Genomic DNA, 13722 nt, shown 5'->3' with positions numbered 1-13722 from the left:
GAGGGAGGGGGAAAAGGCTGGGATGAAGAAAAGACAAGTTTTAATGAAGGTTCAGCGTTCTGATGATAATATGCAGCTTATAATTAGTATTTTCCTATGTCACCTACCCCAGCAACTCTCTGAGTTAAATTTAACTAAGCTGTTTTGAAGAAAATGAAGACTTAAAGAGATTAAGTGGCCTATGTGCAATCAACTGCTGTGAAGAGTAAATAGTTAAAATGCATTTACCCATTTATGTTAAAGTCAGAACTCAATACTTAACTATGTCCCTGGTTTTTCTCTTAATAATCTATGAGTGACCGTCATTTTGATGGCTGTTGTTACTCCATTTTGCAAAGGATAAAGCACAAATGTAAATTTCCCAGGATATCCAATTCCCCAACATTCATTTCTATATTGGAAACTTGTCCTGAAAATTCAGGGGGAACAAGAACATGGATTGGCAAAGGGTACAGACTGTGGCTGAGGCCTTAGCTCAGATATTCTCATCTTCCTCAATTTATCTCATCCTCAACTAGGATTAGTGTTCTGTCTTCAATATAAGACTTCCTACAACCCATGAGGTTTTGTGTTTATTACACATGAGCAGATAAGATATATACAATACTTAAAAGGGCTAGCTCTATTGGTGCTACTCAGAGACGGAATCGAGAGTTATTTCTTTAGTTTTACACACACACGCACACACACACACACACAAACTCACATACACAAACACACACACTTATTGCTCAGTTTAAAGTGGATTAAGTTGAACCAAGGGCTGGAAAACTAAGGATTCTTATCCATTTATAGATGACACTCCAAACATGAATTTTTCAATGCATTGCATTGTCTAATCAAAGAGCTCTCTCTATTGTTAACACCCCCAACTAACATGGTGAGATCACTAGTTTTCTATACCACCCCATTTCAGTTTAATTAGAGATGTTTTAGCAGGGACTATAGACCTCACTTTCTTTCATTTCTTGTCAGTACAGTATCCACAGTGGACCCCCTCAACCTTTGCCTTCTATCCCTCATACACTGCAGAGATAATCAATATAGATTTCTATCCCCCTAGGTTCCCTGGCATGGTAAGATACTGAAGTGCTGAAGAGATTGTGGAGATGGAGCCAAGTCTGTATTCATCTGCTGAACCTGTGATGTTAGCTTGTATTGGGCTCTGGTGGGATAGAAGTGCAAAGCTGGTAATGTGCTATAGTGGGTGGCAAAGGCATGTGGCTGGAGCCTACTGAAAGTACCAAGAGAGAGGGTGGCTTGGCTTGGCAATTCACCTGAGAATGTTTATAAAACAGCATCATTGGTGAAGACAAAATCTTTGAATGGCTTTGTACATAACAGAAAAACTCAGTTATGAACCCCCTCTCTATGAATTAGCATTGTGGAGAACAACTGCCGTCAGGAAACATTACAAATTTAGCAAGCTACAGTGATACTATAGCACTGGTGGCACTAGGCTATCTCCATAAGAGAATCAAAATTCCTGCTGAGTAACAAAAAGCAGGATGCCCTGTTGGAAAGAGCCATCAATCAGGATGCCAGGTAACTTCTGTTGTGAAAGCCCCTGATGGATGACTTGAACTCCCCTCATTTCCAGCACTTTCAGGATGGCATGCTGACATCATTGTACATGTGACATTACAATCCTTTTTCTGCATCATTGTAATTACAATTCTTTGTGTAGGGTTGAGGTTGTATCTCATTCTCAGTAATGCCTAAGGACATTTGACTTGTCTTAAAGCACTCCCATGCTCCCTTGGATCTACTAAAATAATGAAACAAGGAAAATAGTCTCCATCTGTAACTTCCTTTCTCATTCTGTAATTTCCTTTGAATTCTTATGAATTCAAAGACATAAAATACACTTTCTTATTTACATATTATGTAATTAATAGATAATAGGTAGATGATAGATAGATAGATAGATAGATAGATAGATAGATAGATAGATAGATATCAAAGATAGGTCAATACTTTCAATGTATTATTTTCTTCATTAAATCTGCAACTTTCCAGTAAGGTCTCATTTTCTCAATTACTTGATTATCTCAAGCTGAGTTGTCACTCTTTCTCTATGTATCCAAGGCCCCAGAATTCCCTCATAAACCAAATGTTGGCCTAAATGTCCGCCCTCCCGCCCACGTTTCATTTGAGTAAGGGTTCCATTTCCTGCTGTTAGGATAAAATGTTGGGTTTTTCATCTTCAATGTACATGTTTTCTTGATGTCTAGAAAAAATCTGTGAAAATGCAGCTGTTAATTCTCTCCCTGAGAAATGAAATTAAGCCTTTCAGTATATGTGCAAGCACTTGGGCTTCTCATTTAATCTCTAGTTATCTTTGGGTGCACTGTGAATTAATTTTAGGTTAGTCTCAGTCTTCTCATGCATAAAATGCAGATTGTTGTAGTTTCCCCCCAAGATCAAAGTAAGAAGCATGAGAGGGCTGGTGAATACGCTATGGACCATCACAATACACTATTGGTGTGTTAAGGGCTATCAATACATGAGAGGTTTAGGGACTGATACAGACTCATCCATCTCCTGTCTCTTCTCGAATAAAGGCTTCACACAGCACTAACTCTCTTTCTTAAGTTTAATCTCTGTAGAGTACATATTGTCTGGAAATAGCATCAGCCATTACATTTCACCCAAATTGTTTCCAGACATCATTTGAGAGAACAGATATTAATTTCCTCTTTCCCACAGAGCGTTATGTGAACCTTTTGGCTGATTCTTGTGAGATCACAACAGTAACTGATGGTCTGCATCACAATTAAGGTATAACAAGTACGGTTGTGACAAGAGGCCCTGAGGTTTTAAAATATTTTTATTTTTCCGTTACTTTTCTCTGCCTTTACAGAATCCACAGCATCACACATGATGCATAGTTTTACAAAATGGCAAACACAGAGCCTTGAGGTCATGAACCAAGTACTTGGCCTTGTGCCCTTATTTAATATGTCAAACACAGGTTCACTTCTACTTGTTTATAGAAACTCACTGAGGTCGAAGAGATTCTTGTGTGTACTGTCTTCTAAAAACCCCTTACTTTTCACTTATGGAATCTAGGATATAAAATTCTAAATTTAAAATCCACAACATGAAACTCTGAACTTACAAAACAGATAAATTGAAAGGGCCATGGGAAAGTATATTTTCTTGATTTATAAGTACATTTTCATTTTACAATCTAGCGGCTATAGTATTTCTGAATCCTCTAATATTTTCATATGTATAGTTCTTTTGTTTTAATATATTCATACACACATTTATATATATGTACACCTACATATGCATATATATGTTTATGTGTATTTATGTGACATTTATATATGTATGTATATATATGATAGATTTTCCCTACTACTCCTAGAAGATGCTATCTTACTAAGATCTCGTCATGAAGCATTATGATATCTAAATTTTTTCTTCCCTTTGCATATATTATACTATTTGCTGAATTATGTTCCTTATCACTTTCCACACTGTTTCTTCTCAATGTCACAAATGTCCTACTTGTCTTGCAATACACAAATGCTACCTATGTTGTGACATGTGCTCAGCTCTCATATCCAGATATAGACACCCTTGAACATGAACTACTTGTATCAGAGGTCTGATGTTATTTTATGTTTAATTTTCCATCTGTGAAATGAGTGTACCCTAGAGGTCAAGAACAGTGTGAAAAACCCATATTATGAACAAATTATCTGCCTTCTCAATAGCTCCTGTTGTGTTTCATACAGCCTTGAATTTGAAATATATATTAAGACATAGTTCCAACAAGACAACTTTAAAATGTGTCTTAACCAACCAGAAGTACATGTAGATTTCATCCAACATTTGCATGATATCTGTTCTTCTTGTTCAATTAGAAGGAAAACAGTGTCACTAGGAAACTTCAATTGATTTCAAGTCCTTATTCCTACTTCTGTGTACTCTTGGACCAGTCTCTGAATATTTGTCTCAAGACTTCATCTAAACCAGTGATGACATACAAGCCTACTTGAATTATTTTATCATCAAATAGTATTGTAAGTATGAATGATATTACATAATTTGGAAAATATGAAAGCAATATTGCTAGTTAGGATCTGCTGATGTGAGCACTGGATGAGCCACTTTTGAACCCAAGGAAAACAACCAGCAGCCCAGCACTCCAAGATTCAAGAAGAACATTCTCAAATCACAAAGATAAAAGTCAGTGTTTTAAACAGGTTTAAAGACTACTTAGCTTCAGTAAAACTCTTCAACTACATCTGTGAGATTTCTCTTTTTCTTTTTCTAAATGAGAAGAGAGTGTGATGGCTCAGCAACAAAGAGAGACAGAGGCAAAGAATGTACATGGCACACCTCAAAGCTCATTGGTCTAATCCAATTGTTCTGTTCTCTTCACTTTCAGTCATATGCACAACGCAGGGCACACATGGGTTTGCTCTACTCTCATTTGCTCTAACATCATCAGATACAAACACATAAGCACTTCATCTGCTCTTCTTATAAGTAATAGGCTCATACATATTAACTATACATTCTTTTTCTCATTTTTATTTTTAATTATTTTCTTTTTTTAGAGTATAATTATGAAATTTGTCCCTTCCCTTTCCTGACCCCAAACCCTCTCATATTCCTCTCCTTGACATCTTTCAAATTCATGACCTTCTTTTATCAATTGTTGCTACATTCATATTTGTATATACACATATATTCCCAAATCTATAAGTACAACCTGTTCACTCTGTAATATTACATAATATATCATATATACACCAAGAGTGTATATATATATATATATATATATATATATATGTACACACACAATTACCATTATAATGTTACATACGTGTGTGTGTACACAATTAGTGTGCTCCTCTAAGAAAACTACTTCTCCTATTCTTAGTATTTCTTCATTGCCAGTAGTTCTTTGTGCATCACTTGATTTCTTTAAAAGCAGTGTCCATATCATGAATCTTAGCGTAATTATTGTGAAAGCAGTTACTAATACACATGCAGCCGTGTGTTGGGTAATTACCAAGATACTATCTAACAAGTATGTCACTTGTCATTCTGCAAGTATCATGAGTAAAGACACATAAACTTACATAATATATCTTATATATGCCAAGAGTATATCATATACACATTTGCATATGTATAAATACTTATTTAGAATAATATCAAAAATATAAGATAAGAAATATATAACCAAAAGCTGGTGAGACAGATAAAGATACTAGCCACCAAGCCTGAAGATCTGAGTTGGATCCCCAAGACTCATAGTGAGAAGAGAAAACATGTTGTCCTCTGACCAACAAACACATGCTGTGGTGCTATACACACACACACACACACACACACACACACACAATGAATAAATGGAAATAATTTAAAATATCTGAACTACTAACATAGTAGTTAATTATCACTATTTTGTTTTATGTACCCTAAATAATTATTTATGTCAGTATTATTTATATTATATATCCCAGTATCAGCACAAACACATGAGTAGAGCATTATGTTATGATATTAGGATGACTACATCAGAAGGGTTATTTTGCTCAATTATAATCTCATGGAACTGTCACCATGGAGCAAAAATCTACTACAGAGCACATGATTGTGTTTCAGTTACATGCATCCAGTGTGACGCATGTAAATAGCATGTTTGATCACGCCAAACCGAAACAAGCAGTGCACTCCTCACTTTACACTTATCCTGTATGTTTCCATTCATTCATTCATTCATTCATTCATTCATTCATTTGTTCATTTGTTTTCCTGTGTGACAAGAACATCTAAAAATCACTGGTTTCACAAAATTTAGACACAATGTGATAGCATTGTCTATATTCTTCATAGCATATTAAGTCTACAGACCACGTCCTACAGAGATGCTGCTTTCTATGCATGTTGTGTGGTCCAGTTTTCTTTGTGTCATTTTCTGTAAAGTCAATGATAGAGACGCACATCAGTGCGTAGAGGAAGTTGTGTTCTAGATACAAATCATCTACCTCTCCTGTGAGTAACAAGTCCCTTCAACTCTCATTTTCTCTGTTATTTAAATACGATGGATATGTTATTTGTTAATATTTCTGCACTTGAAAACATTATTGGACAATATTTGAATATGATAATTATATAAATATGCTTACATTTTTATATTTATACAGATTAAATATTGTATATAATATTGACTATATCAATTCAAAATTCAAATTGGCACAGACTTAGAGTTTTGGTATAGATGATTAACATTTATTGTTACAACTTTCAAGGTAAAATATTGCATTAGTAAGAGCCCTATTTTCTTTTTGATGGTGACTTAAAGAAGTCTTTGTTCTTCTTCCTCAATATAGAAAATTAGTGTGGTAGAGTTGGATGAAGTGCCTTGGAAGTCTGTTTTACTTATTCTGACTAGGTAAAAGTTGTTGCATCATTTTCAATCTATTAGCTGGAGATACACCTTATTACCATTGTGAAGAGTAAACATAAGCTTCTAATATATGTTGCCTATGTTGCTACTACTGTGTTCTTCCTAAGTGTCTGCTTTCCCCACCTTTCTCCCATTAGAGTAGCCACTGAAGATCTGTGCATAGCAGATGTTCAATAAACTTGATTGTTTACTTGTAGTTTGAAATTTTCCCACGCAAAAACCTACACATGGTAAATGTTGTAGAAACTGTTATTTCAGCAAAGTAACAAGTCTTTTCAAATGTTTTGGCTCGTCGTATTATGCTTCCATAGTGAAACATGATCTAAAAAGCAATGTAATTTCTCAATAGGTATAAAAATTCTCTAGAATTTTGTTCATCTAATAATTTTGTGCCAGTATATTGATTTTCTTGTTCTAGTTCAGTGATTACTCTGGCCTGATCCTCAGAACTGAGAATAAATAATTTCATGTAGCTTCCTTAGCTTCTTCAGAGGGGATCTCTCCCAAACATCCTCACACAGTACAAAATGGTGAAGGCTGGATAGTCCCAGAAATTTCTCGATTGGTTCAAATCTTCAACCACATGGAAAGTGGCATATAAAGACATTTTAGTTTATTTGAAGGCAAACATTTTGACATGCAAGAGATTAGTAATGAGATCTGTGGTTGAATGTTTACATACTAATAGCCCTAAATAAACCAGAGACATTCCAGAGCGAGATTTATTCCATCATTATAAATCACAAAGGACATTCTCCTGGTATGGAAATGTGTGATATTCTCTGAAGTCTTATCCGAGATGCCATTTAAGCAGAGTAACCACAGGGATACCCTTTACTCCTCACCTTCTTCAAAGGCCAGCTGCCTCATCCTGTCTAGATTACACTGGAAATTTTTGTTCCAGTATTTGGTGATAAATGTTCTTTCATGTAAAGTGAAGATAAAAACAGTTTGAAATGTTCCAGCTATTGGGATGGTAAAAATGAATTATCATAAAATCATCAGGAAGGAAGATCAAACAGACTGCATTACACATCACAAAATCACATAGTAACTGGCCTACTGGAGGTTGCTACTAGCAGCAGCTTCAGCTCCAAGATCCAGCTCTAAGACCAGGAAATGGGCTGACAAGTGGCTCTCTCTCCATGTCCCTTCTGTCCTGTAGAGTCAAGGCAACGTCAGCCAGCTCTTGAATGATATGTGGATGCTCAGATTCTTGTCACATCTGCCTCAGCCAGCTCACATGTCGCCAGGGGAAGACTGGGGCTAATGGTCTTCAACCTGTTTAACATGTTCTCTCTAGCTCTCCTCTCTCTCTCTCTCTCTCTTGTCTGTGTGTGTGTAAAAATCATAACCTTCTATCATTTCTCTCTTTAAATCTACACATCATTTATTTTCCATCTTAAGCCATAGCTTGCTTACACAGAAAATAATATGTTTTTAATTCCTCATTCGCAGAGTTCTAACGGTTTCCATTCCATACTACTTTCCTAGATGACTTGACTCCCCTTCCTTTACCACTCATCCCTTTTAGATCTACCTGACACCCTACCCCCACTTCTTGGTAGATTATATTTGGATAGAAGAGGAGATTTCTGTCTATTATTATTTTCCTGACCTCTTTATATTTCCTGTACATGATAGTCACTGTTTTTCCCCTCCCTTCACCTCTCACCTTCCTGTTAGATATTTGCTTGTCCTCAACTTTGGATCTTATTTTCATGAACTAAAATATTGAATTCTTTGGTAATATTTGTCCAGGCTCACTCCACATAAACACATCATCCCTAGTGGGTATCCTTTCTTGTTTATTTGGAGTGCTTATTACCAACCCGTGTCGTATTTATAACCAAGCTGTGAGAAGCTCAGCTTGAAGTGTCACTGGGTATCTGATATAGTTGGTGCTTTAAGCTCCTGTAGAAACAAACCATTGGCAGCTCTGCTATGCTATACCAGCATGAATTTTCAAGCCTTCATCTCATTACTACCTCAGACTCCTTCTCGCATCTTCTTCTAATTTGCTTAACCACTAAGTGTGGCTTTGCTTGTCATCCAGAGCAAAAAAAAAAAAAAAAAAAAAAAAAATTAAACCACTACCATTTTCAAAATCCAACTTTTTCTCAGTACCCAAAGCCTACGTGTGCAATGGCAGACACAGAAAAGCAGAGAAGACAGGACCTTTTTCACCGAAACACAAGCAAACAACGTCACTGAAAACACTGAGGGATGTACCTGTGTTTGTATCTATCTCTTTATCTAAATATCCACAGAATTTTTGTTTTCATTTGTGTATTTTTGAGAATAGTCAAACATTTCACTCACACGGGGCTGTCTGATTTCATCACTAATTTAAAGACCATAAAAAACACAGAACAAATATTACTCAGCATAAAATTAAAGGAGCAAATTATCCTCTTAAAGTTCTGCACATCCTGGCTGCGGTTTCTGAATTCTCCTAATTCAGGAGCTTCCCCCTTAAGTCTTTACTTTTAATCACCCTACCAGATGCTCTTCTGTTAGCTGCCATGGTCTATACAGCTGTCTCTATATGGATCCCTCCTTCCCCCGGCGTTTGGAAACTTACCGCTTTTACCAACGCCCCCTGCTCCCAGCATTACCACCTTGTACTCTCTGGACCCGCCTGATGAGCTGCCAGGGCAGCAGTGGGCTTCGTTTTCTACTTCCATCTTACTCGGGGGACCCGAGGAGGAAAAAAAGAAAGAAAAGAGTCACCGTGTCAGGTGCTTGCTCAGATAGTAAACAACTCTAAAACTGTGTCAAAGGAAAGCTTTGGTGCACGACAAGAACCATCAGCGACAGGCTGCCTGCTGGTCCTCTGCTGGAGCGGGTCTCATAGCAACCACTTCGATTGCTTCCAATAAAAATCTGGCTTTACCTCCCCCTCCCTTTGATCCTTCACAGCTTCACATCTCCACTGATCTTGCTTGCTCATTCTGGTTTTTTTCCTTCCCTCTGCATTTTATTTCTCTATTGCTTTCTCATTTTTTCTGCTGTCTTTCCTCTTCTGTGTGACCCCCTCCCTAGCTGCAGCAGAGGCGTTTAGGTGCACACACATTTGACGTCATTCCAGACTGAGGTGAGATTTAAGGGCAGACGCCATCTCACAAGCTGGCTTCTGTTGCTGCGGCTTCAGAGACATTATTTTCTTTTAATCGGAGTCCATTAATCAAAATGTTTCTGTGGCTTTCGTCCTTGCTATCTATCCTGATCACCTACTTTATGCAAATCAAGCACAAAATCAAAGAATAATTCAGGACACATAAGGGTGAGATTTTAGTGTTGTTGAGATGATACCTAAGAATGGGTGGCCTGCACATTGTGCAGTGGGGGTCCTAACATAGGAGGATAATTGAATTAGCTCAGTCATGTCAGGAATATGAATCATCCTCACTTTTACCAAGTTATTAGAAACAAAGCAGAATATAAGGCCCTAGCAAGCACGAAATAGATTTATAATAAATATGTTTTAAGTGGTATAATAGATTATAGAAAAATCTAGACTATTCCATAGAAGGTCAAAGTCTTCCTCATCTGAATTCTAGTAACCTTTTCCACTGTAATCTCAGTCTCAGAACAGTTTCAGTAATCGCTAATTGCCATAGCTAGACCCTGTCCTTCCATGGAGATATGATGTTCTTTATGTATCAAACTTTTTATTAAGATTGAACAAGGCTGGATGTAGTCAAGTGTTTCATGAACAATGAGTTGTCTTTCTAGGTTTTAAGCTCATCCATAAAGAAACCATATTTAATTGGCTCTGTATGTCACTATGATATACAATGGAACAATGGGCACAGCATAAGTGTTCAGTACATTGTCCTGGTGGCTGGAGAGACCAAGAATGCCATAGCCGCTGAGACAGACTCTGGAGCTCAGTGACTTTATTCTCAAACTGAGACATTGTATGTGGTTTTATTTCACAGATACTTTCAAGTGTTTTGGCCATAGTGAAAACTCCTTTTATCTCCTGCCTTGAATCTCTGCCTTTTTCTGCTTCCTTCCTCTAGTCTTTTCTCTGCTTTCATGTCATTATATATAATATATACACATATGCAAACATATATATGCAAACATACATATACAAACATATATATGCATATCTACCTTATATCTATGTATATATGCTCCATGCAATATTTTATTCCCATCTGTGGTTTTCCTTATAGACTCTTTTTGTTTTGTTTTGTTTTTTGTTTTTTGTTTTTTGTTTGTTTTCTTTTTTTATAATTTATTTTTTTCTCAAATCATAATTCACTCACACAGGGCTTATAAACGCAGAAAGGCAGGATGTGGGGAAGGGAATGACACTGGAGTGTGGGTGTTCAGGGGGAATACAGATATCTTCAGAACCGGGTATCGGCTGGGTGAAGGTTCAGGGGACAAGTCACTATGACTCTGCCTATGACTCGCTTGTCCTTATCTAAGTTGGTATTGTCTGCCAAGGCTACCTATTTACAAGGTCTATGACTACTCAGGCTTGTAGATTTCCACAAAAGCTGCCCATTTACATTAGCTTATAGCCATCTGATTCAATATTTTTCCACAGAGACCCAAGACTTGGTGTTAGTATACATGTATGACAGGCCTATTGCTGATTTTAGGCCTATGGTTGATTTTAGGCCCTCAGTGTGTAAGCAGGGCTGCCCCTGACATCTCCTCCCTTCTCTAAGAATAGAAGGGCTGTGGCAATTCTAATCTTGCGAAGGTAGGGATAGAGGCCTGACCTCCAGTAATTGAAGGGGACCTTGTAATGGCTCCGGTCCCCCTATTGTTGTCCAGTGAGGCATGAGGGCTTCCTTATAGACTCTTTGAAGGAACAGGAGCTGGAGGGGGGAAAGGAAGGAGTAAAATGATGTAATTATATCTCAATTAAAATATATTTTTAAAAATACAAAGATATTTAAATGTTGATTCAGTTTAATTTACAGTTGTTTTCTTTTGGGAATCTGCCATGAGACTTTTCCAGTGATTCTGTTCCCAGTACAGGATCTCTTTCTAGTCTCCTTCCACTACAGTTCACTCATGACCAAGATCTCATAATTTCTGTAGTGATTTCCCCATCTGGGACTAGACTACATTTTCTCTTGAGCTACAGAGGAAATCTAAGGTCTCCTGGATGTGCCGATGAAACCTCTGCTTATATTTTAACTTCAGTGTGTCTAGAAAGACATCACCTTCAGCCTCAATAGAGTTGACATTATCATCAGTTTTTGAAAGTGCATTCATCACCTTCCAAGGTCCAGTTTTAGTTTTACTTCCCCTTGTATTTGACTTTAATGATCAGAAAATTCTGTAATTTTCTCTCTCATAGCACAAGTTCTTTGCCCTTTCCTAGTTTTAGAAGACACAAATAAGCCTATCCACATAAACCATCAACCAACAGACCATACTGACTCACATTCATATATCAAATACAAAATAAACCCATGCATCTTATCAGATCACCAAGGACTAAGGCTGGTCTTCAATAACAGCAAAAACAACAGAAAGCCCACATATACATGGAAACTGAACAACACTCTACTCAATGATAACTTGGTCTAGGAAGAAATAAAAAAATTAAAGACTTTTTAGAATTTAATGAAAATAAAGGCACATGTTACCAAAAGTTATGGGACACAATGAAAGCAGTGCTAAGAGGAAACTCATAGCTCTAAGTGTCTACAAAAAGAAACTGGAGAGAGCATACACTAGCAACTTGACAGCACACCTAAAAGCTCTAGAACAAAAAGAAGCAAATACATACAAGAGGAATAGACCATAGGAGATAATCAAACTCAGGGCTGAAATCAACAAAGTAGAAACAAAAAGAACTATACAAAGAATGAACAAAACCACGAGCAGGTTCTTTGAGAAAATCAACAAGATAGATTAACCCTTAGCCAGACTAAACAGAGGGCACAGAGACAGCATCCAAATTAATAATATCAGAACTGAAAAGAAAGACATAACAAAAGAACTCGAGGAAGTTCAAAAAGCCATCAGATCCTACTACAAAAGCCTATAGTCAACAAAACTGGGAAATCTGGATGAAATGGACAATTTTTCTAGACAGATACCAGGTACCAAAGTTAAATAAGGGTCATATAAACCATCTAAACAGTTCCATAACCCCTAAATAAATAGAACCAATCATTAAAAGTCTCCCAACCAAAAAAAGCCCAAGACCAGATGGTTTTAGTGCAGAATTCTATCAGACCTTCAAAGAAGACGTAATACCAATTCTCTTTAAACTACTCCACAAAATAGAAGCAGAAGGAACACTACCCAATTCATTCTATGAAGCCACAATTTCGCTCATAACTAAACCACACAAAGACCCAACAAAGAAAGAGAACTTCAAACCAATCTCTGTTATCGATGCAAAAATACTCAATAAAATTCGCACAAACAGAATCCAAGAAAACACCAAAGCAATCATCCATAATGATAAAGTAGGCTATATTCCAGGAATACAGGGATGGTTCAATATACAGAAATCCATCAATATAATCCACTATATAAACAAACTCAAAGAAAACAAAACTACATGGTCATCTCACTAGATATTAAGAAAGCATTTGACAAAATTCAACAGCTCTTCATGGTAAAAGCCCTAAAAAGATCAGAAATTCAAGGACCATACCCAAACATAGTAAAAGCAATATACAGCAAGCCAGTAGCCAACATCAAACTAAATGGACAGAAACTTGAAGCAATCCCACTAAAATCAGGGACTAGACAAAGCTGCCCACTCTCTCCCTACCTATTCAATACAGTACAGTATTAGTCAGAGCAATTAAACAACAAAAGGAGGTGAAAGCGACACAAATTGGAAAAGAAGGAGTCAAAATATCACTATTTGCAGATGATATGATAGTATACTTAAGTGACCCCCAAAACCTTCACAAGAGAACTTATAAACATGATAAACAATTTAGGCAAAGTGGCTAGACATAAAATTAATTCAAACAAATGAGTAGCCTTCCTCTGTTCGAAGGATAAACAGGCTGAGAAAGAAATTAGGGAAATGACACCCTTCACAATAGTCACAAATAATATAAAATACCTTGGTGTGAATCTAATCAAGCAAAGGAAAGATCTGTATAACAAGAACTTCAAGTCTCTGAAGAAAGAAATTGAAGATCTCAGAAAATGGAAAGATCTCCCATGCTCGTGCATTGCCAGGATTAATATAGTAAAAATGTCCATCTTGCCAAAAGCAATCTACAGATTCAATGCAATCCCCATCAAAATTCTAACTTAATTCTTCATAGAGTTAG

General features: G+C 36.8%; 1 protein-coding gene across 1 annotated transcript in view; it reads right to left on the bottom strand.

The window, feature by feature from the left end:
* Positions 1-9311, bottom strand: part of Rit2 (Ras like without CAAX 2) — a 314914-nt gene extending 305603 nt beyond the window's left edge. The window contains exon 1 of the mRNA XM_028762831.1: positions 9024-9311. Within this exon, the coding sequence (XP_028618664.1) occupies positions 9024-9126 (103 nt within the window). The 5' untranslated portion in view covers positions 9127-9311. The remainder of the gene's footprint in view (positions 1-9023) is intronic.
* Positions 9312-13722: the final 4411 nt, after the last annotated feature.

The sequence above is a fragment of the Grammomys surdaster genome, unplaced genomic scaffold (assembly GCF_004785775.1).
Source record: "Grammomys surdaster isolate TR1022 unplaced genomic scaffold, NIH_TR_1.0 135, whole genome shotgun sequence".
In the NCBI taxonomy this organism is placed as follows: Eukaryota; Metazoa; Chordata; class Mammalia; order Rodentia; family Muridae; genus Grammomys; species Grammomys surdaster.
This window is presented reverse-complemented; position numbering and strand designations above follow the sequence as displayed.